Source organism: Caretta caretta, chromosome 7 (genome assembly GCF_965140235.1).
Source record: "Caretta caretta isolate rCarCar2 chromosome 7, rCarCar1.hap1, whole genome shotgun sequence".
Classification (NCBI taxonomy): Eukaryota; Metazoa; Chordata; order Testudines; family Cheloniidae; genus Caretta; species Caretta caretta.
The window spans coordinates 126,521,017-126,543,770 of NC_134212.1; the positions used below are offsets into that span (position 1 = coordinate 126,521,017).

A 22,754-nucleotide genomic window follows, 5' to 3' on the forward strand; every position below is an offset into this window, starting at 1 on the left:
TGACAGGGAGGAGGGAGCGCTGTGCGCGCCCTGAGGACAGGTGAGCGCGAGTCCGGGGCGGGGCCCGATCCCCGGGGGCGGGGCCACATGATTCGGGGCGGGGCTTCCTTCCGGACACGTGACCAGGGCGACTCAGCTCCGCCGCGGGCGGAGCCGGCAGGGCGGGGGGTGAATTGGCCATGGAGCGACGGGACCGGAAGCGGGGCTCGGGGGCCGGAAATGCCGGTGAGCGGGCGAGCCCGTACCGGAAACAGGGCCCGGAAACCCTGGCGGCGGTCGGCTGTGGCCGGGCCGGGGCAGAGCTGAGCTGAGGTGGCGGCCGGAGCCGCGGCCGGGCCTGGGGCGGGCGGGGCGTCGCGGGGACCGGGTCGGCCGCGGCCGCGTGTGGACGGGACTCGCAGCGCTGCGGAGTCGCTGCGGAGTCACTGCGGCTGCCCGCGGGCCGGGCGGCGGCGCGGCGCTCCGTGGCCGGGGTCCCGCGGGGCCGCCTTGTACCGCAGCGGGGCCCCCGGCTGAAGGGAAGCCCCCCCCCCCCCCGCCGCCGCAGCCCGCTACCTGAGCGGGCCTGGGGCGCGAGCTGGCCGTGAGCCCAGGCTGCCGAGCGCCCAGGGCGGCCCGGAGCGAGCGTGGGGGTAGCGGCCCCTAGGTCTGGACCCCTGCCCCTGGGCCGGTCCCTCTGCTCGCTGCCAGGGTCGCGGACGCGCCGGGCCTGCTGGCCTGCGCTCTCTTACAGCGGGTCAGTTGTCTCTCTCCTGCCCTTGCTCTCCTGTGCCCTAACCCTAATTTCCAAGCGACCCACAAAGTACCCATGACCAAACAAGAACATCAGAACGGGCAGACTGGGTTAGACCAAGGGGCCGTCTAGCCCAGTATCCTGCCCTCCGACAGGTTTCAGAGTAGCAGCCGGTGTTAGTCAGTATCCACAAAAAGAACAGGAGGACTGACAGTGGCCAGGGCCAGGTGCCCCAGAGGGAATGGACAGAACAGGGACTCATCCAGTGATCCATCCCCTGTCGCCCATTCCCAGCTTCTGGCAAACAGGCTAGAGACACCCCTGACCCTCCTGACTAATAGCTGTTCATGGACCTATTCTCCATGAATTTAAAAACATTTCTACAGTAACTTACAGGGGAACTGCTGGTAGTCTGTGGGAAGTTGACAGGTCACATGATACTGCGGTAATGGCACTGGCTGAGGAGGTGGTGGGACCATCCCCAAGATTTTTGCACTTACTTAAAGTTCCATAGGTCACAGAGCCAGGGGGCCTTGGCCTGATCATTTTTAAGCAGTGGTCCCATACTTAATCAGCACAACTGCTATCAGAATGGTCCAGAGCAGTTGTGTGGTCACCACATCACTGATGTTTGACAAAGAGGCAGCTAGGTCACGTGATGCTCCAGCCTGGCACACACACAGTTTGTTTCTGTACAGTAGAGCACACGAGTGTTCTCTTGAGAACTTGACTCCTGGTGACACCAGCTCAGGTGCGGTTTGGGTAAGAAAGAGAGGAGGCCGGGGGAGGACAAGCAGGGACCAGAACAGGGTCCCTGCTGGGGAGCGATGGTGACCAAAATTTGTCCCACAAGAAATATCTGCATTGACACTATTGCGGCCACCTTTCTGCCAGTGATATATCCAGACATCCCCAGCTCCATCGTTGCTTGTAAAAATTATAGGAAATGAGGTGGAGGAACCAGCCCAGCAGCCTCCACTGGGGGCCACTGCTATATAAGAGGCAAAAGGAAAGTGGATTGGCAGAGCCCCCTCCAACCAAGACATCACCACCTTCCTGAGTGGATCCCTGGATGGCAAATTCGGACGGGACGGGCGTGACATCGCTTCACTGTGGTCCCGCGCTCGCAACGCCATGCGTCGCCTGGGGAAGCGCATCGGCTGCCGCTGGGAATGGTGCGAGGAGTGCCAGGATCTGGGAGTCCTGGTGCCACAGATCAGGTCCGACAACAACACCATTGTCACCCCAAGCGCCAGGGGCATGCTGGAGAGGACCCTGAAGGCAGCCATCCACTCACTGTACATGGAAACCCTGAAGCGTAAACCGGACCAGGGTAAAGCCTTCGAACTGACCAGCAAGTGTGATGCCAGCAACCACTTCCTCGCCTGGGGCGGCTTCACCCGTTTCGCCAACTGGCGGTTCATCCACTGTGCCCGACTCAACTGCGTCTTGGTCAACGGAGCCGTCTGCCACGGGAACGGAGAGAAGCGTTGCAGGAAGTGCGGCTACTCCAACGAGACTCTGCCCCACGTCCTGTGCAGCTGCAAGCTCCACTCCAGAGCCTGGCAGCTGCGCCACAACACCATCCAGAACCGCCTGGTGAAAGCCATTGCACCGCGTCTGGGGGAGGTCACTGTGAACTGCGCCATCCCCGGGACTGACAACCAGTTGCGACCTGACATGGTCGTCACCGACAAGGCCCAGAAAAAGATCATTCTTGTTGACGTCATGGTCTTCTTTGAGAACAGGACCCTGGCCTTCTGCGAAGCCTGAGCTCGTAAGCTGGAAAATTACACCCCCCTGGCCGACACCCTGAGAGCAAAGGGCTATGACATGCAGATGGACTCCCTGATTGTTGGAGCCCTGGGCACTTGGGACCCCTGCAACGAGCATGTGCTGCGGACCTGTGGGATCGGTCGACGCTACGCATGGCTCATGCGGCGCCTCATGGTCTCGGACACCATTCGATGGTCCAGGGACATCTACGTCGAACACATCACCGGCCACCGACAGCACCAGGAGGTGTGAGCCGGAACAACATCGTGCATCAACTACGAGAAGGGGACCAAGAGACTTTTCCATTGGACGATATGAACTGGAACCATAAACTCACTGGACATTAAATCTCACCAAATGAGGGTCAATCCATCCCCATCATCATATCGAGTCATTATACTCCACACCTGAACATAGCCATTATATGAACAACATACCCTCATATCTCAATGTCTGTACTTTGACCCATTAACCTTTTACCCCCCAATCGGGGATATTGCAGATTATGTATTCCTTACGCCATTCGATCCTAAACCGAATTTTGCAACCCTTGATAATCTGTACGTTATTGCCTGATAAGCAGAAACTTCTATCCTTAAACTCTATACCGTTTTCTTTTTATTTTAACATCCTCTTAATAAAATTTTTAAATCTAGAGCTGCTAACCACTGTCATGACTCACCAATGGGAGTGGTTTGAGGAATATTCATGGGAGAAAGGAACCTGACAGCTGGGCAACATGTGCATGGAACAAAGTGAACCAGAGGCATTGTGTAGAGGAGCCTGAAGGAGGTGCAGGGAAAGAAGAGACTTGTTCACAGGGGAGCAAGGGAATAGGCAGGGTATGCAGCACAGGGGCCAGGGGCCAGACTCATGCTTTTGTAGCTTTCGTGCCAGAACAAATTGGGGGATGGGGTTTTCAAAGGGATTAGGTGGGGCTGCACTTACTCTTTAGGTGATACAGAGGCCTGGTGCACACCTATGTAGGGGGTGTCAGGCTACAGCCCCTCTTGCAGCTCCTCCAGAACCGTTAACTGAGGTTCTGGCTACACTTTTCCCCTCACTTGTTTGTTCTCACAGTCCCCATCCCCACAAAGTTGCAAGACTCCCTCGTCAGCCTCCTCGTGGTACTGGCCAAGGTGGCCAGCCACCAGACCAGGAGAAAGCTCGATGGCAGGTGCTCTGTGACTGTGGGACCTGTTTCCGTTCCCTTGTCATATCACGTCTCCGAGCAGAGTTCCTCAGGGTAATGTCTGCTGATTCCTGGGGCTTGTCTGCACTTGAAATGCTACAGCAGCGCAGCTGCAGTGCTTCAATGTGGACATTACCCATCCCGACAGGAGGGGTTCTCCCATCGACATAGGTAATCTACCTCCCCAAGAGGCAGCAGCTAGGTCAACAGAAGGATTCTTCCATTGACCTAGTGCTGTCTACATGGGGATTTAGGTCAGTTTAACAAAGTCACTCTGGAGTGTGGCTTTTTCACACCCCTGAGTGACATAGCTGGGTTGATTTAATTTTCTAGTATAGACGAGCTATTAAACTCCTTTCAAGAAGAGTGGGCACTGTCTGGGGTTCTTTGCTTGGTGCCCCTATCTGGAGTCCTGATGTCCAAACTGTCATCCACACTCCCATTTCTATTTTTGCATTTGTTGTTCTCAAATTCAATTGTGGCCTGTGCTTTGTGGTTCCACCCCCTCGGTAAAGGGAGCTCGCTTATCCCAGGACTCACAAGGAAAACGTCTCACCAATCTATTAGAATTCTTTTGAGGGGGTCAACAAGCATGTGGACCAAGGGGATCCAGTGAATATAGTGTACTTAGATTTTCAGAAAGCCTTTGACAAGGTCCCTCACCAAAGGCTCTTAAGCAAAGTAAGCAGGGAAGGTCCTCTCATGGATCAGTAACTGGTTAAAAGATAGGAAACAAAAGGATAGGTTAGGTCAGTTGTCAAAATGGAGACAGCTAAATAGCATACTCCCCCAAGGATGTGTACTGGGACCAGTGCTGTTCAACGTGTTCATAAATGATCTGGAAAAGGGAGTAAACAGTGAGGTGGCAAAATTGGCAGATGATACAAAACTACTCAATATAGTTAAGTCGAAAGCAGACTGGGAAGAATTACGAACGGTTCTCACAAAAACGGGTGACTGGGCAACAAAATGGCAGATGAAATTCAGTGTTGATAAGTGCAAAGTAATGCACATTAGAAAACATAATCCCAACTATACATATAAAATTATGGGGTCTAAACTAGCTGTTACCTCTCAAGAAAGAGATCTTGGAGTCATTGTGGATAGTTCTCTGAAAACATCCACGCAGTGTGCAGCGGCAGTCAAAAAAGCGAACAATGTTAGGAACCATTAGGAAAGGGACAGATAATACAGAAAATATCATCATGTCCCTATATAAATCCATGGTATGCCCACAGCTTGAATACTGCATGCAGTTCTAGTCGCCTCATCTCAAAAAGGATATATTAGAATTGGAGAGGGTACAGAGAAAGGCAACAAAAAATGATTAAAGGTATGGAACAGCTTCTGTATGAGGAGAGATTAAAAAGACTGATACTGTTCATCTGAAAAAAGAGACGACTAAGGGGGAATAGGAGAGAGGTCTATAAAATCGTGACTGGTGTGGAGAAAGTGAATAGGGAATGTTATTTACCCCTTCACCTAACACAAGAACTAGATGTCACCTGATGAAATTAATAGGCAGCAAATTTAAACAAAAGGAAGTATTTCTTCACACAACGCACAGTCAACGTTTGGAATTCATTGCTATGGGATATTGTGAAGGCCACAACTGTAAGTGGGTTCAAAAAAGAATGATGTAAATTCATGGAGGCTAAGTCCATCATTGGCTATTAGCCAAGATGGTCAAGGATACAACCCCATGCTCTGGGTGTCCTTAAACGTCCAACTGGCAGAAGCTGGGACTAGACGAGAGGGGATAGACCACTTGATAATTGCCCTGTTCTGTTCATTCCCTCTGAAGCACCTGGTCAGAAGACAGGATACTGGGCTAGATGGACCATTGGTCTAAGCCAGTATGGCCATTCTTATGTTCTTATGGTGGGGAGCAGGGCTTGGAAGCCCTGGGGGTCCCTTTCAGTTTATGTTCTTTGATATTACAAAGTAGGGATTCGGGACCAAAAATAGCTGCAGGCATGTTTGGTCAAAGCCCAACCAGAGTGTTAAGAGATGGGAAATGTGGATGTGAGAAGGGTCTGGAGACAGGACGCAGTAGGAGATCAGGAGAGGGATCGGGTTGGGCCAACTGGAAACCCCACGTGGGGCAGGATACTGAAGAGGGGAGGACCAGTTTCCAGGGCTGGAGCTGAGAGGATCCCTGAGGCAAACCCTGCCCCTAAGCTGTGACTGGACTTAGCTGCCTCCTTGATTGCTGCTGTGTTTCCTTCCTAGGAATGGCTGATGGCTTTCTCATGGAAGTGTGTGTTGACTCAGTGGAGTCTGCTGTGAATGCAGAGAGAGGAGGTAAGGAAGAGGGGAACAGCTGGGACTTGACCTGTCCTCAGTGTAATAAAACCTGGTGGGGTAGAATGCAACAGCCTCTATGGTGCCAAGGCTTCTCCTGAAAGAGGGATTCTCAGTGCTATCAGCTGAGCACTCAGGGGTCTCAGCTTTATTATACAGACCATCGAGAAAGACACGGTTTCTGCCCCAAGGAGCTCACAGTCTAATATAGCTGTATGGAGCAGACATAGAGCATGACCACAGTAGGGATAGTGTGTCCAGTTCTGGTGCTCACAATGCAAGAAGGATGTTGATAAATTGGAGATGGTTCAGAGAATAGACACAAGAATGATTAAAGGATTGGAAAACCTGCCTGATAGTGACAGACACAAGGAGCTGAATCTGTTTAGCTTAACAAAGAGAAGGTGAAGGGGTGACTTGATCACAGTCTAGAGGTATCTACTTGGGAAACAAATATTTAATAATGTGCCCTTCAAGCTAGCAGACAAAGGTATGTCACAGTCCAATGGCTGGAAGGCAAAGCTAGACAAATCCAGACTGCATTCTCCATCGCTGGCCATTTTAAAATCAAGATTTTTTAAAGCTCTGCTCTAGTTCAAACAGAAATTATTTCCGGGAACTTCTGTGTGATACAGAAGGTCAGAGTGGCCTTAGAATTTATGAATGTTTAGTACCAGAAATCTGCAGCTAAGGTATGTCAGTGAATGTGTGCATCAGCCCTCACAAGCTAACCAGGGCTGGCCCAACACTTAGATACAAGATCTCCAAGAGACAATGACCCCAGGTCCAAGCACAGTGGTAGGTGGTGGTGTGACATTCTGTACCTTGGGGAAGCGCCTTGTAACCCCCATATTCCTCATGTATATATAATTGTGATCTTGCATATAAAGCAGGCTGTGTGAGGTATCAGGAAAGGTTATGATCTGCTGAAAGTCATGTTTTATCCAGAGATGTGTATCATTAATGTGTATGAAGTTATGAGAATTGTGTTGTACAGTTGTCAGTAAAACATGCTGTAAGTTGAGGAATCAGCCAGATCTTAGCTCAACAGCAAGGAAAGTAACTAATGCCCGGGCGGGGTGTCAACCCACCAACAGTCATTGTCCAGCAAGGGAGCTACAATACAATGACTCACCTGCGTGAGGCCACACCAGGGGAATTGCTCAACCTTGCCTGGAGAGACTCAGCAATGCCCCCTAGACATGCCTGGACTTGTGTGCACATGGGACTGGGGTATAGAACAGAACAGAGCAGGCCCATATTTCGTCTCTTCTCCTGGCCTCACCTATACTGCAAGCAACAAAGACACTGAGGCCTTGTCTACACTGGCAAGTTTCTGCGCAGTAAAGCAGCTTTCTGCGGTGTAACTCCCAAGGTGTACACATTGCCAAGCCACTTAGTGTGCAGATACTGCATAGAATCAGTGCTGTAAAAAAACCACCCCGATGAGAAGCGTACAGCTTTCTGCACCACGGGTACAGCGCCGTGGTGCCAGTGTAAGACACCCTAATCGATCACAGCGCTGCGATTGGCCTCCGGGAGGTGTCCCACAATGCCTATTCTCGCCTCTCTAGTCATCAGTTTGAACTCTACTGCCCTGTCCTCAGGTGACCAACCGTCAGCCCCTCCCCTTAAATTCCTTGGGAATTTTGAAAGTCCCCTCCCTGTTTGCTTGGTGGTGCATTGGTCTCAGCGCACCTTTCCAGATGACCACACCTGCTCCACGCACCAGGTGATTCCCCGCTTGGAGCAATGCTGAGCTGCTGGACCTTACTAGCATTTGGGGAGAGGAGGCTGTCCAGCCCCAGCTGCGCTCCAGCCGTAGGAATTGTGATACCTATGAACAGATTTCACGATGCATGAGATAAAGAGGCCATGACCAGGACACACTGCAGGGTCAAAGTGAAGGAGCTGTGGAACACCTACCACAAGGTGCAGAAGGGAAACCGCCGCTCCGGTGCTGTGCCCATGAGCTGCTGGTTCTACAAAGAGCTGGACGCGATACTTGGTGACGACCCCACCTCCACTGCAAAGGCCACTGTGGATACTTCGGTGGCTCATGTGCCAGTTGAGAGTGCACCGAGCCAGGAGGAGGAAATCTTGGACGAGGATGTGCAGGGGGACCCAGAGGCAGAGGACAACTTGGAGGTCAGTGATGCATGCAGCCCAGAGCTCTTCTCTACCCCGGAGGAGGCTAGCCAGTCACAGCTGTCAGAGCTTGGCGAAGTGCAAACAGGAGAGGAGGCCCCTGGTAAGTGGCTTTGATTTTGGGAATTGCTGAAGTGAGTTGTTGGGGGCAGGAGGGCTGCAGAACGCAGGCTTGTGTCTGTATGATGCATATACCACTGCATGCCTAGTCTGAGCGATGGAACAGGGTGTTGATTGACTCCCTCACTTCACGGGAATTTGCCTCAGAGATCTCCAGGAAACTCTCATGGAGATACTGGGCAATCCGCTGCTGCAGGTTCTTTGGCAGAGCTGCTTTGGTTTTTGCCCCATTAAGGGTAAATTTCCCACGCCACTCTGCCGTCATTGGAATGGGGAGAACCGTTGTTGCACACAGGCAAGCCACATAAGGGCCAGGATGGAAGCCGCAGTCTTGGAGAAGACCCTCCCTTGATTCCCTGCTCACCCTCAGCAGCGAGATCTTCCATAATGAACACAGCCTGTGGAAAATGTGGGGACAGGAATGATTATGATGTTCTCCCTACAGTGCCCAAGAGCCACATGCCCAGTGTATAGTACAGTCCTGGAACACTGATTTCCTCTGCCCCTGTGGTTACTCACCATTTTGGGGGTCTTGTGGCTCATGTGTGCTTGCCTGGGGTCAGCCAGTTCGTGACAGGTATGTGAAGAGTGGCTGTGTTTTAAATCAGTGGTCTGTGTGTTGCAAACTATACTGCTTCTGTAAAATGCTGCATTTTGGCTTCACAGATATGACCTTGGGAGCCCAGCCCCCTCTTTGTTATCGCCGGCTGAATGGCTGTGAAGAATTAGAAAGCGGCCACGAAGAACTAAAGAGGACTTTCTGCGTGAGGTCATGATGCACTCCCCCACTGAGAAACAAGAACTGAAGGGGTGGTGGGACAGGGAGAAGAGGGACCAAAAGGAGAACATGGTGCACCAGAACGAAGCCACAGAGCAGCTCTTAAACGTTATGGAACGCCAAGCAGACAGGCTCCTGGCGCGGCTAGCACTGCAAACCGAGCAGCTCCGCGCCCACCCTCCCTCCCCTGCAGCTGCTGTCGCAAAACTCTTTCCCATGAGCCCCCCAAACACTGCACTCCACACCTGTCCCTCTGCAGTTTAGCCCTGCTGAAGTACAGTACCGCTGCACTGTACTCCAGAGGGGAAGGTTGGATATGATACTGGACATACACAAACCTTTAACCCTCTCGGGACCCCACCTCCTCCTGGGACCCTCCCTTCCCCCATCCTCCTCAGTGTTGATGTGTTTTTTGTTTGTCTCTCTCCTCCGTTCGTTGGTTTTTAATAAAATAATTGTTTGGGTTTGAAAGCAATCTTTATTCCATTAATTGAAAGCAAACAGAGCCCTGCAAGGCAACAGGCGATTTTCTTACACTGTAGTGCATTATCTGCACCAATCACAATCCCCTCCTAGCATTACAAGCACTGTACTCCCGAGCATAGCAACAAATTAGTGACTTACAGCTTCAAATTGCTGCCCCAAAGCATCCCTGATCCTTATTGCCCCGTGCTGTGCCCCTCTAGGCTGTTCAAATTCAGCCTCCAGGCACTGAGCCTCTGCGATCCAGCCCTGAGTGAAGCTTTCACCCTTCCCTTCACAAATATTATGGAGCGTACAGCATGCGGCTATAAGCATAGGAATTTTGTCATCGGCCAGGTCCAGCCTCCCATATAGGCAGGGCCAGCAGGCCTTTAAACGGCCAAAAGCACACTCAACAGCCATTCTGCACTTGCTCAGCCTGTTATTGACAGGCTGCTCCTTGCTGCTGTCAAGGTGCCTTGTGTATGGTTTCATGAGCCATGGCATTAAGGGGTAGGCGGGGTCTCCCAGGAGCACAATGGGCATTTCGACTTCCCCTCTGGTGATCTTGCGGTCAGGGAAGAAAGTCCCTGCTTGCAGTTTCTTGAACAGGCCAGTGTTTCAAAAGATGCATGCATTGCGCACCTTTCCGGACCAGCCTGTGTTAATGTTCGTGAAATGCCCACGGTGACCCACAGGTGCCTGGAGAACTATTGAGAAATACCCCTTCCAATTAATATACTCTGTGGCTAGATGGTCTGGTGCCAGAATTGGAATATGCATGCCATCTATCACCCCTCAGCAGTTAGGGAAGCCCATTTGTGCAAAGCCATCCACAATGTGATGCACGTTGTCCAGGGTCACGATGTTTCGGAGCAGGATGCGATTGATGGCCCTGCAAGCTTCCGTCAACACGAGTCCAACGGTCAACTTTCCCACTCCAAACTGGTTAGTGACCGATCGGTAGCAGTCTGGAATAGTCAGCTTCCACAATGCAATCGCCACACGCTTCTCCAGCGACAGGGTAGCTCTCATTCTCGTGTCCTTGCACTGCAGGGCTGAGGTGAGCTCCCATGAATGTGGCTTCCTCATCCGAAAGTTCTGCAGCCACTGCTTGTCATTGCAGGCATGCATGCCAGTGTGATCCCACCACTCAGTGCTTGTTTCCTGAGCCCAAAAGTGGCATTCCACTGTGGTCAGCACCTCTGTGAATGCCACAAGCAATCTCGTGTTGTAGCTACGACTCGTGGCGCGATCATTGTCGCACTCCTCTTGCCTTTGTACTCCACTGCCACTTGTGACATGTTAGAGCAAGCAGTATATTGGTCAACACTGCGGGATCCATTCCTGCAGACTGAAGAGGCAGAGCATGCAGTATACAAACCGTTGAAAGATGGCGCCAAATGTGGACAGAAGCACAGGGATTGCTGGGATGCGTAGCAGTGCATCACAGGGCATTGGGATGGGACAGGACCCAGGATGCCCTGTGACCCCCTCCGCCTTCCCACAACTCTTAGCGGCAGAAGAGGAAGAGGTGCTCAGTGCGATAGCTGCTCAGAGTACACCTCTCCAAATACCGCTGCAAGTGCCACAAGGGTGAACATGCTATTGCACTGGCAGCTGACAGTGTGAACACACAACAGCGGTTTCCCTTCAGTGCTCTCTGAGCGGTGCTGTAACTGTCGGTGCTGTCACTCTGCCAGTGTAGACACACCCTGAGAAGAAGACTGAAGACTCCAACAGAGGAGACTGGCCCAGATTTACAGGACAAATCTGTATATTAAGGACTGCAGTATCCAAAGGGGTGAGGAAAACTACTTAGTCTAGTTGTTGCCCAGTCTAATAGAGTTGAGAGTGTAGACTGCATGCTTATATTTTATTTCTTTTGGTAACTAACTCTGACTTTTTGCCTAACACTTATAGTTACTTAAAATCTATCTTTTGTAGTCAATAAGTTTGTTTAACTATTTATCTTTACCAGTGAGTTTGCCTGAAGTGTGTGGCAAATCTGCTCAGATTTGCAAAAGCTGGTGTATATCCACTTTCCATTGATGAAGTGGTGAACCAACTAAGAAATTTGCTCTGCTCAAGTGAGCAGTGCAAGATGGTATAGTCCTGAGGCACAGTGCTGGGAGCTGGGGGGATTCGGCCAGTGCCTTTCTCTGTGTGATTCATGAGTGGCTCTGGGAGCATTTATGCAATCTAGCTGGGTGTGGGGCTCCACATGTGGTTGTGCTGAGTGATAACAGCACCTGGAGGGGTTTGCTGCTGGTCACTAGCAAGGCATTGTGAGAGACAGCCCAGTCTGGAGAGAGTTAGGGGGGCACAGTGATCCCACACTCCCAGGCTGCACCTCAGGGATCCCATCACAGGTGGTGTGAAGCAGAGAGTGGGGCAGATGACTCTCCCCTTTGGCACAGTGCTCTGGTGTCCGGGCTTATCATCCTGATGGGAAGGCAGGGGCCTGTTGTTCTAGTGTCCTGGCTCTACAGGCGGTAGGTCCCAGTTTTCTGTCTCCCAGTGGCCCTATTCCATAAGCCCTAGATCCCTTCCTTGGTCCATGTCCAGGCCTTCTGAGGAGTCTAGAGGGATGGTTTGTGCCCCTTACTTAGCGACTGTTACTCGGTCTCTTGTCCAGGTGCTGGCCGGATTGAGCTGTGTGCTGGCCTGATGGAAGGAGGAACCACGCCCAGTATGGGTGAGTGCCCCAGGGCATCTTGCTCATACAGGGACATCAGGACTACTGCCCTGCAAGTGCACCAATGGAATACGTACTGGGGAAGCATTCAGTGGGACGAGGGCCAGTCCTGCAGGGCCATGGGTGCATGAGGAAGAGCCAATTCATGCATTTTCTGAAGCCTCCTGTCCAGCTGGCCCAAACTTTGCCAATGTCCATGGAGTTTAGTGGCTTCTCTACCCTCCAGGGCCTCAGTGCAGGGAGCAGGTCCCATGTGTCCTGGATTTGGCAGGGAACCTCCCAGCTCTTCAGCTGGCCCAGCCATGGAAGTTGCATCCCAATCTCCCAATCCCTTCAGCACCTCACTTCCATCCACCTAGCTCTTCACTCCTGCTCTCCTTCATTCTCCTCTGTCCCCAGGGATTCCTGCCTAACTCCCATGCTCCAGGATAATGGGGGTCAAAGGTCCCTTCCCATCCCTGAACCCCAGGTGAGGCTCTCCCTGCTGGACAGAAGTGAGGGCTGGGAGGCCTCTGTAGTGGGAAGGGTGGGTGTCTGCCCTGCTTGTCCCCATGCTGAGCTCTCTCTGTCTGTCCCGGCAGGACTCCTGCAGGTGGTAAAGCAGTGTGTGCGGGTCCCAGTGTTTGTGATGATCCGCCCTCGTGGGGGAGATTTCCTCTACTCCGACCGGGAGTTGGAAGTGATGAAGGCTGATATCCGCCTAGCCAAGCTGCATGGAGCCGATGGACTGGTGTTTGGGGCCCTGACTGAGGACGGGCGCATCGACACAGAGCTCTGCACAGCCCTGCTGGGTAAGGAGGCCCCCAGTTATGGGGTTCAGCTCTGACTGATGCAGACAGCTTAGTGCTATCTGACCTGGTGATGCTGGAAGATGTCGTGTAGGTTGCTCTGGCTAATGATAGCTGGCTGGGGTCTGGCCCCCTCACTCCAGCCTCTCCTGGTTTCATGCTGCCATCTAGCATTGTGGGTGAGCGCTTTGCAGACAGGCAGCGCGGCTGTCCCCAGGAGTTCCCAGCTTGAAATGCAGTCTTGGGCGAGATGATGTGGTAAGGGAGGGAGAGGCTCAGGGCCGGCTCTAGGTTTTTTTGCTGCCCCAAGCTCCGAGACCACAACTGCCCAAGCCAAAAAAAAAAAAAAAAGGATGGCTGGAACGCCGCCCCTGGAATTGTGCTGCTTTGTGCTTGCTTTGCTGGTGCCTAGAGCCCGTCCTGGAGAGGCTCATCCAGGGTACATGCAAGAGAGGCCAGTGTATTTTATGGCTAGCAAACTCCCCCCATACCTTCCTTTCCTACTTGTGGGTGAGAGCAGAGCCGGCTCAGAAACCTTGGTAAAGATACCCAGGAAGTGCTTGTCTTGGCCTTCTGCATACCAGCTGTTCCAGACCTCGCTCTGAATTTTTCTGTCTTCCAAAATAGCTGAGAAAAACAGGCCTAAAGGGGAGAAATGAAAAAATGCAGAAAGTGGGTGGAACTGGCGTTGCCTGGAGCAGCTGGGCTGTGGGAGACCCGAACCCCTTCTGAGCCAAGGGAGGAAAGGATCCTCCAGCACCTCATCTGTGAGCTGTAGCCAAGACACAGGGAGGCCAAGCTAGCAGCTGACTATCTGAGATCTGTGATCCTCGGGGTCCTGGGCTGCAGACGAACACACCCTAGAAGGTGCAGCGAGAGGAGAGGGGTCTGTCCAGGACTCTGCACTACATGTGACATGGGATGGTCTGCAGGGGCTGGTATAGTCAACAGAGGAGACAGCTTGAGCTTCATCAGGAAAATAACCAGCTCTGGTCCGAAGGAGCAGTCCTCAGTGGAGGGCTCTGTGGAAGTGGTGGAAAAGCAGGGGAGAGCTCAGACTGGTTAACTCTCTGGCTTCCCACATAGCTTTGATCCTGATCCTTTCCCTGCCTCTGTGATGGGAGAGCAGACTCCTTTCTGAATGCCTAGAAATCGTCCCTGCAGAGGAAGCTGTCTCTTAAAGGAGCTAGAATCCCTCTGTGTGAATTAGACGATAAGGGTGATATAGGCAGCGTCATCACTGTCCCTGTCTAACAGCCAGGGTAAAGATCAGCTCTTGAAAGCAGCTGCTGATGTTACTCATAAGCAGAACAAAATTTTGTTGCTTCCATGGTGGGAATAGAGACCCACTAACTGGGGGCAAAAAATTTGTCATCCAGAGAGAGTCTGGACAGTCAGGGGAGAAGCACCCACCGCGTTCCCAGCAATCATTGGGTCATTCATAGTGGTAGCAGAAGTGTGTATCTGAGGGAATATGGACTCAGCTATGCCCTCCTGAGACAGTGGTTCCTTCAGTGTTCCAGACAGAGGAACTGTGATGTGTCTGAGTACTCCCTTCAGACACTTGGAAACACTCCTGCCAGTGTCAGGTTTGTTCCCCTGGTTTCCCAGGCCCTCCACCCCACCGGATTGATCCTTTCTCCTTAATGCACACCACAAGTGGGGCTGGGTGGTAGAGGGACTCTAGGCACAAACCCAGTTTATCACTGTTCTCAGGGCCATTGACTGAGGCTCTGTCTGCTACACAAAGCTGGCAATCTGGTCGGCCTTTCAGCCATTGCAATGCAGAGCACCCTTTGCTACTCTCCAATTCAGGCTTTCGGTGATGCATAGCCCCGTCTTCCATGAGTCTAAAGCACAGTATGCAGTAGAGAGTGGAATTTAGGATTGCAGGGCTCATCGCATGGATGGGCCACTGTCCCAGCCATTCCCACTGCTGCAGGGCAGTCCATACACAAGGAGCTTCGCAGAAAACACATGGACACTTTAAAAGGCCCATAAATATACAAACCCGTGCCAGAGCCTAGGTAGCCTGGGCCTCTCCAAAGGCTGGTGGAGGAAACAGCCATCTCACCTCTCCAGCGTGGCTATGCTCCCTGCTGGGCTCTCCAAAGATGGTCCAGGAGCTTGTCTTTGGGCCACTCTTTCAGCAGTTAGGAAGAGAAAGTGTCATAACCATACAGCTAAGGGTAGCCTAGAATTCCTCCTTATCTGTAAGGGGTTAAGAAGCTCAAATAACCTGGTTGGCACCTGACCAAAAGGACCAGTGGGGAAAGAAGATACTTTCACATGGGGGTGGGGAGGAGGCTTTGTTGGTGTGTTCTTTGGGGAAAGCAGAGAAGCATCAGGTCAAAAAACTCCTTCCTCTATAAACCATCCTGTACAAATCTCTGATATTACAAAAAGAGTAAGTAAATAAGGCAAGGCGCGTTAGATTACCTTTTGTTTTCAGCTTGTGAATTTTCCCTGTGTTAGAGGGAGGTTTATCCCTGGGTTTTGTAACTTTTAAGTTTTGCCTAGAGGGAAATCCTCTGTGTTTTGAATCTGATTACCCTGTAAAATTATCTTCCATCCTGATTTTACAGAGGTGCTTCTTTTACTTTTTTTTCTTTATAATAAAGTTCTGTTTGTTAAGAATCTGATGGGGTTTTTAGTGTCCTACAAACCCACGGGTCTGGTTTGTGCTCACCTTGTTTATTTTTCAAGCCTCCCCAGGCAAGGGGGTGTAGGCTTGGGGGGATATTTTGTGGGAATAGGAACTCCAAGTGGTCCTTTTCCCTGGTTCTTTGTTAAATCACTTGGTGGTGGCACCATACCTCAGTCCAAGGACAAATAGAGATTTGTGCCTTGGGGAAGTTTTTAACCTAAGCTGGTAGAAATAAGCTTAGAGGGTCTTTCATGCCGGTCCCCACATCTGTATCCTAGAGTTCAGAGTGGGGAGGGAACCTTGACAGAAAGGGACCCCACTCTGATGCAGCATCCTCTCCTCACACAGCGAGGCCTGCACTAACCATGTGAACTCTTCTCTTTGCAGCTGTTTGTCGTCCCCTGCCAGTCACCTTCCACCGCGGTGAGTTGTTCTCTGTGCTGTCCTGCTGTGAAGGAGCTGGCCCAGGCTCTATGCCTGTGCCCCTGCCCGGCGCTCTGAGGGCCCAGGCTCTATGGCCTTGCGGATCCAGCAGGCTCTGTAGCCGTCCGGCTGCCTGGGAGTGGGGGCCGTGCGGGCTCAGGCTCTATGGCCGTGCTGCTGCCCTGAGTGGGGGCTGTGTATGCCAAGCCTCTGTGCAGGGGTTGGCAGCTGTGAGGGAAGCCTTTGGTTCTAGGCCCCGGATATATCCACCCGCCCTTGGCTGGTGAGCTGGCTGATGGGTGGGACTTTAGCAAAGCTTTTGACACGGTCTCCCACAATATTCTTGCCAGTAAGTTAAAGAAGTATGGGCTGGATGAATGGACTGTAAGGTGGATAGAAAGCTGGCTAGATTGTCGGGCTCAATGGGTAGTGATCAACGGCTCCATGTCTAGTTGGCAGCCGGTATCAAGTGGAGTGCCCCAAGGGTCGGTCCTGGGACCAGTTTTCTTCAATATCTTCATTAATGATCTGGAGGATGGCGTGGATTGCACCCTCAGCAAGTTTGCAGATGACACTAAACTGGGAGGAGAGGTAGATACCCTGGAGGGTAGGGATAGGATACGGAGGAACCTAGACAAATTGGAGGATTGGGCCAAAAGAAATCTGATGAGGTTCAACAAGGACAAGTGCAGAGTCCTGCACTTAGGACGGAAGAATCCCATGCACCGCTACAGACTAGGGACCGAATGGCTAGGCAGCAGTTCTGCAGAAAAGGACCTAGGGGTTATAGTGGACGAGAAGCTGGATATGAGTCAACAGTGTGCCCTTGTTGCCAAGAAGGCCAATAGCATTTTGGGATGAATAAGTAGGGGCATTGCCAGCAGATCAAGGGATATGATCGTTCCCCTCTATTCGACATTGGTGAGGCCTCATCTGGAGTACTGTGTCCAGTTTTGGGCCCCACACTACAAGAAGGATGTGGAAAAATTGGAAAGAGTCCAGCGGAGGGCAACAAAAATGATTAGGGGACTGGAACACATGAGTTATGAGGAGAGGCTGAGGGAACTGGGATTGTTTAGTCTGCGGAAGAGAAGAATGAGGGGGGATTTGATAGCTGCTTTCAACTAGCTGAAAGGGGGTTCCAAAGAGGATGGATCTAGACTGTTCTCAGTGGTAGCAGTAATGGTCTCCAGTTGCAGTGGGGGAGGTTTAGGTTGGATATTAGGAAAAACTTTTTCACTAGGGGAGTGGTGAAACACTGGAATGCGTTACCTAGGGAGGTGGTGGAATCTCCTTCCCTAGAGGTTTTTAAGGTCAGGCTTGACAAAGCCCTGGCTGGGATGATTTAGTTGGGGATTGGCCCTGCTTTGAGCAGGGGGTTGGACTAGGTGACCTCCTGAGGTCCCTTCCCACCCTGATATTCTATGATTCTATGACTCAGTGCTGCAGCTTGTGCCAGCATGGCATCTCTGAGCTGCTTTGTTTGGTCTTTCAGCCTTCGACATGGTCCATGATCCTCTTGTGGCCCTGGAGACCCTGGTGTCCCTGGGATTCGAGCGGGTGCTGACCAGCGGCTGTGACAGCTCAGCACTGGAGGGGTTACCCTTAATAAAGAGACTCACAGAACAGGTGAGCGCCCCCTCCCCCACTTCTGTCTCTGCTGTTGCTCTCAGTTACCCTGACCACTCACTGCTCTGTGGGGGCTGCCCCTAGGGAAGTCTTTGGCTGGGAGCACCTTCCCCATCTGCTCCTGCTTCTGCACTGGCTCCAGGGGCACAACAGGGCTTTGTGGGTTTGAGCTGTGAGGCCCCACTTGGCAGAGACCTGCGTCTGCCAACAGGGAGGCTACTTGGGCTGCTCTTGCTCACAGGCTACAGATGGGGTGACCTCACGGAGGGGAGGGGCCTTGTCTCTAACTTGCTCTCCCTGTTGGTGTGACAGCACCTGTGTCTGTTGTCCTTCACACCATATTTGTATTGCAGTAGCACATGGAGGCCCCCCGGGACATCAGGGCCTGGGCCCTGTTGTGCTAAACAACACACACACACACACAAGCTCACGATCCTGTTTAAGATGAAATGCAACAAATGGGAGTAAGAAAGGTGCAGGACGAGAAGAGTGAAATGAGGGGGGATGGTGACAGGATCCCAAGGATACAGACTCTCTGAGATGAGGCTTTAATGAGTCCGGCTCATCTGCATGTTTTTCTGTCTGAGACGTACATAAAATCGCGAAGTGCCTCGCCGGAGAGAGTGAGCCGGCCAGGCAGTGGGACTGTCAGATGGAAGGCACTAGAGGCCGGCGCAGTGTGATGGTTTATGAATGTTACCATTGGGTGCTGGCTGGGGTGCTCTGGGGTTGATTGCGTGGGTTGAGGAGAGAGCTCTCTGGGCTAGGAGTGTCAGAAGGCAGGGGACAGCTGGGGCTGACAAGGGGGACTGATGAGCGGAGTGTAGCTGGGGTGTTGAATGACTTAACTGCTCATTTTCTGGCTGGTGTGTTTAGGGAGATCTGCAGTCTGGCAGACTAAACTCCAACAGCACAAAGGGCTAAGTCTGAGAACATAGTACAGCATGCATGCACATGCACACAGACACAATACTCACACTTTATCTGCATATGTGCATGTAGACACATGCATGTCCATGGAGACACACACACGTGCATGTACACGGCTATGCACACACACATGTATTATTGGTTGGCTTGTAAGTTATTGGAGTTTAGGGGGCTCTTGAAAGAAGTGGCTGCAGTGTCCCAGAGTCTGTGAGGTTCCTGGGCTGGAGCATGTTAAGTAGGCAGAGTCCTTGAGCCAGCCTCTAAGTGTCTCAGGGGGCTGAGTTTCAGAAGAGCTGGAGGAGTTTCCAGCATGAGTCGCACTGGAGGCACCAGGCTGAAGAATGAAAGTCCGGCAAAATCACAAGGACAGTGGCTTCCTCTAATGCAGGGGGAGGCAACCTATGGCACGCATGTCAAAGGCAGCACGCGAGCTGATTTTCAGTGGCACTCACACTGCCCGGGTCCTGGCCACCGGTCCAGGGGGCTCTGCATTTTAATTTAATTTTAAATGAAGCTTCTTAAACATTTTAAAAACCTTATTTACTTTATATACTACAATAGTTTAGTTATATATTACAGACTTATAGAAAGAGACCTTCTAAAAACATTAGAATCATAGAATATCAAGGTTGGAAGGGACCTCAGGAGGTCATCTAGTTCAACCCCCTGCTCAAAGCAGGGCCAATCCCCAATTTTTGCCCCAATCCCTAAATGGCCCCCTCAAGGATTGAACTCAGAACCCTGGGTTTAGCAGGCCAGTGCTCAAACCACTGAGCTATCCCTCCCCCCCAATGCACGCGAAAATGTATTACTGGCACACAAAACCTTAAATTAGAGTGAATAAATGAAGACTTGGCACACTGCTTCTGAAAGTTTCCGACCCCTGGTCTAATGTGTCTTGGGGACGATGCTGTGAGCTGCATAACTGGGCATGTCCTGAGGTGTGTGAGTGTGAATTCTTCATGCTACTCCAAGATCCTCCACATGATAGGCTGCATATAGGTGGGGCGCATGCAAGTACTGTGTCTCTCCTGTGTGTCAAGCTGGAGTGGGCAAGAGCATTAACACCTGTCACTCTGCTCCTTTTCAGGCAAAGGGCAGGATTGTGGTGGTGCCAGGTAATGACTCTATTGCAACTTTGTGCACGTACTGGGGGCTGAATCTGTCCCTGGCTCTGGGGTCCCAGTCTCATGCACGTGCCCAGGTGCATAAGATCCATGTTTCAGCTTTGAACCATTCTGCTGCCTCACCGGGGAGTGGCTCTCCCTCCCTCCAGGGAACGTAAAGGCCACCATTCCCGCTTCCTGCTGTGGGCAGTGAAGCCCTGTACAGCTGCTGCATTCTGTGAGGTCTGGGGATACTCTCTGGATCAGCCAGGGGTCCCATGCAGCTCCTCATCCAGCCTCCTGTGCCTCTGTGGTGCTGTTTCCCTTTGCTGTCCAGGCTGGATCTGGTCTTAGGGGCTAGTCACCGGGTGATGCTCAGGATTGTCCTGCTCGAATGTGATGTATGAATGTATTCTTTCCACTAGGGGGTGGTATAACAGAGAGGAACCTGCAGAGGATTCTTGAGGGCTCTGGTGCACCTGAGTTTCACTGCTCTGCTCGCTCAGCCCGGGACTCAGGAATGAAGTTCAGGTAAGAGGTTGTCTCTGCACTAAGCCAGTGAGGAGTTACAGTCTGGCTTGTTCCTCCCACAGATTTGCTGCTCTGAAAGTGAGTCTGCGAATTACAGAGAAAACTCCCTGATCCTGCTGATGCCCCAGGGTGTGAGAATTGTGCTTCGGGGGGGCTAGATGTGTGAATCCTGGCACTGGTATTCTGGGGCACATGAATTCAGCTGGGCTCAGCGTTTGGGGGCGCGAGTCCTGTGCACGATGAGGTCCCCTTGGATGCGTTAACCTCCTGTGTTCAGCTGTTGGGAGCATGATTCCTGGCATGAGCGCACTGAGGTATGTGAATGGCACTTGGGAGCATGAGCCCTGATGCTGGTGCCGTGGTGGGCTGTGGGGGTGCATCTCTGTGAGACATGGGTCTAGGAGGTCTGTACTTCGTTCCCGTAATGCTGGTGCCTCTGGCCTAGAGGCAGGACCCTTTCCTCTGCTTGGGATACCGCTTCTCCTGCTGCTACTGTCTAGCATCTCTGTTAACTCGGCGGTGGCACCGGAAGATCCTCTGCCAGCTGCTGAGAAAAGAGGAGACAATGCTGTAGCTTGGCAGTTACCTTGATGTCTCCTGGCTAGGGCCTGTGTCCAGCTGTTCTACATTCCAGACAGTAATCAGTCCCCTGTTGGTTTTCCTGACAGAAACAGCAGTGTTGCCATGGGATCCTCTCTCTCTGTCTCCGAATATTCCCTAAAGGTAGCAGATGTGGCTCAAGTGAGGACCCTGAACGCTATTGCAAAGAACATCCTGTAGAGGGCAAGTGCTGAGTGGGGGACAGGAGCGCGCAGACCCTGGGATCCTCTCTGCCCATCTGAACAGATGGGCTCAGGCTTCAGTCTCACAAGGGCTGTCAATGAAGTGGATACTATGACGGAACCTGCAGTCTCTTCATTGGCTTCACCTGGACACGCTCCCTGGACTGTAGGCTTAAACTGGCTTTTTAGAAAAAAAAAAAAAACAACCACCAAGGACCCATTCCTGGCTGTTGTAGTGGCACAAACCATTCAGCAGCAATTGGGAGGGGGGACCTTAGCTAAGGGTAACTAAATTGTGCATTACCAGCAGTGATTGTCAAATAAACACCCTGCAGCCACTCCCGTGTCACTGTGGCTCATCCTTACGGAAAGGGCTTGATGGTCTGTGTCATGCTGGCCAATGTGAATGGTATCTGCTATGGTGAGTCGTGACGTGCTTGCAAAGGAGTCATGTTCCAGGGAATCTGCGCAGGATAAAGTCAGCACGAGGAAATGATTTCATTCAGAGTTAAGGTCATTTGAATTCAGGACTCTTGCTTTCAGGCTGATTTAGCAATCCATGGCTAAGGTTGGCAGAGGCGTTCAGGAGACACTGAACTGAGAACTATATCTAGAACTCAAACAACACACAGGTTCTGCTGACAAAGCTTGTCAGCCTCGTAAACAGAAAGCTCAGGTCTCTTCCCCTTTTCTTAAAGAAAACCACAGGGAAATCATTTGAAAAAATCTTGGAGTTAGTACAAAGAACAAATTGTAGCCTTTTATTTTATTTAAAGTGAATTTAGTAATGTGGCATTACACCATCGTGGGTTCGGCTCTGGTGGCTACAGTTTCAAGCTTAACAGAATGAAAGTCACCTCTGCTACTTGCTTCAGATTTAGAGTCTCTAGGAACACATAAAGACCAGGGGTAGTGACCACACACACATTTACCAGTACAAGTCTCTCACAAAGTTTTATTAAAGTTACCAGCAAAGTTATGGTTACCCAAGCATATAGAAATTCTCTACAGACCTATGCTCAAGTTACCAATATAGTTATAGTCACATCCTCCTAGATAGTGTTAGGATCTGATGGGTCTGTCATGGACTGATCCTCAGTAGAGAGATGGTTCCTGCTGGGTTTCCCATAGACAGCTCAATTGTCTCACTCTGGGCACCCTCTTTTATAATGTGATTCTGACTATACCTCATTAGCATTTACACGCATTGTGCACCCTGCGATTAGGGCATGTGTTAAAAAATGTGACTACCAGGGATCTTGTAAGCAAAAAATTACTGTTAATTGTTTGCAATATCACCCATTGGTACCGCTTTTCCCATAATCTTGTGGCATAGGGTCATTCTTTGGTCACTTACTTATGTCAAGCATTTCTTAAGCCTATGGTCTTGTATGGGTAAGCTGACATCTGACAGGTCTCAGCCTGTAGGCCTTGCATTTCAGCCCTTCTTACTTAGATATCTAATACATAATTATCCCTTCTAACTACTGATCAATCTTATACTTCTATAATCCTACAATTTAGCTCTCTTTAGCACAGTGGTCTCCAAAGTTTTTGGATCACGCACCCCCACGGTGCCGCCAAAGAAAGGAGAGGGGAAGACTCACCGCAGGCGTGCTGCTGAAGAAAGAAGATGGGAAGACGTGCCACCAAAGAAAGAAGGAGGGAAGACCTGTCGCAGTCGTGCCACCGGAGGGGAAGACCTGC

General features: G+C 51.5%; 2 protein-coding genes and 1 long non-coding RNA gene across 3 annotated transcripts in view; all 3 read left to right on the forward strand.

Moving 5' to 3' along the window:
* Positions 1-116: 116 nt before the first annotated feature.
* On the forward strand, positions 117-21,385 carry CUTC (cutC copper transporter). Its single transcript, XM_048857322.2, has 9 exons — positions 117-225; positions 5,934-6,005; positions 12,152-12,211; positions 12,793-13,002; positions 16,034-16,069; positions 17,565-17,698; positions 19,719-19,746; positions 20,160-20,265; positions 20,934-21,385. Exons 1-9 carry the CDS (start codon positions 180-182, stop codon positions 21,043-21,045), a joined length of 804 nt encoding a protein of 267 aa, XP_048713279.1. The 5' UTR covers positions 117-179; the 3' UTR covers positions 21,046-21,385.
* On the forward strand, positions 8,265-9,522 carry LOC125639723 (uncharacterized). Its single transcript, XR_007357574.2, has 2 exons — positions 8,265-8,850; positions 8,940-9,522. It is a non-coding gene; the product is annotated as an uncharacterized LOC125639723 (long non-coding RNA).
* ABCC2 (ATP binding cassette subfamily C member 2) overlaps positions 20,172-22,754 on the forward strand; it is a 74,031-nt gene continuing 71,448 nt past the window's right edge. The window contains exon 1 of the mRNA XM_048857241.2: positions 20,172-20,265. The gene's annotated coding sequence lies outside the window, so the exon portion shown is untranslated. The remainder of the gene's footprint in view (positions 20,266-22,754) is intronic.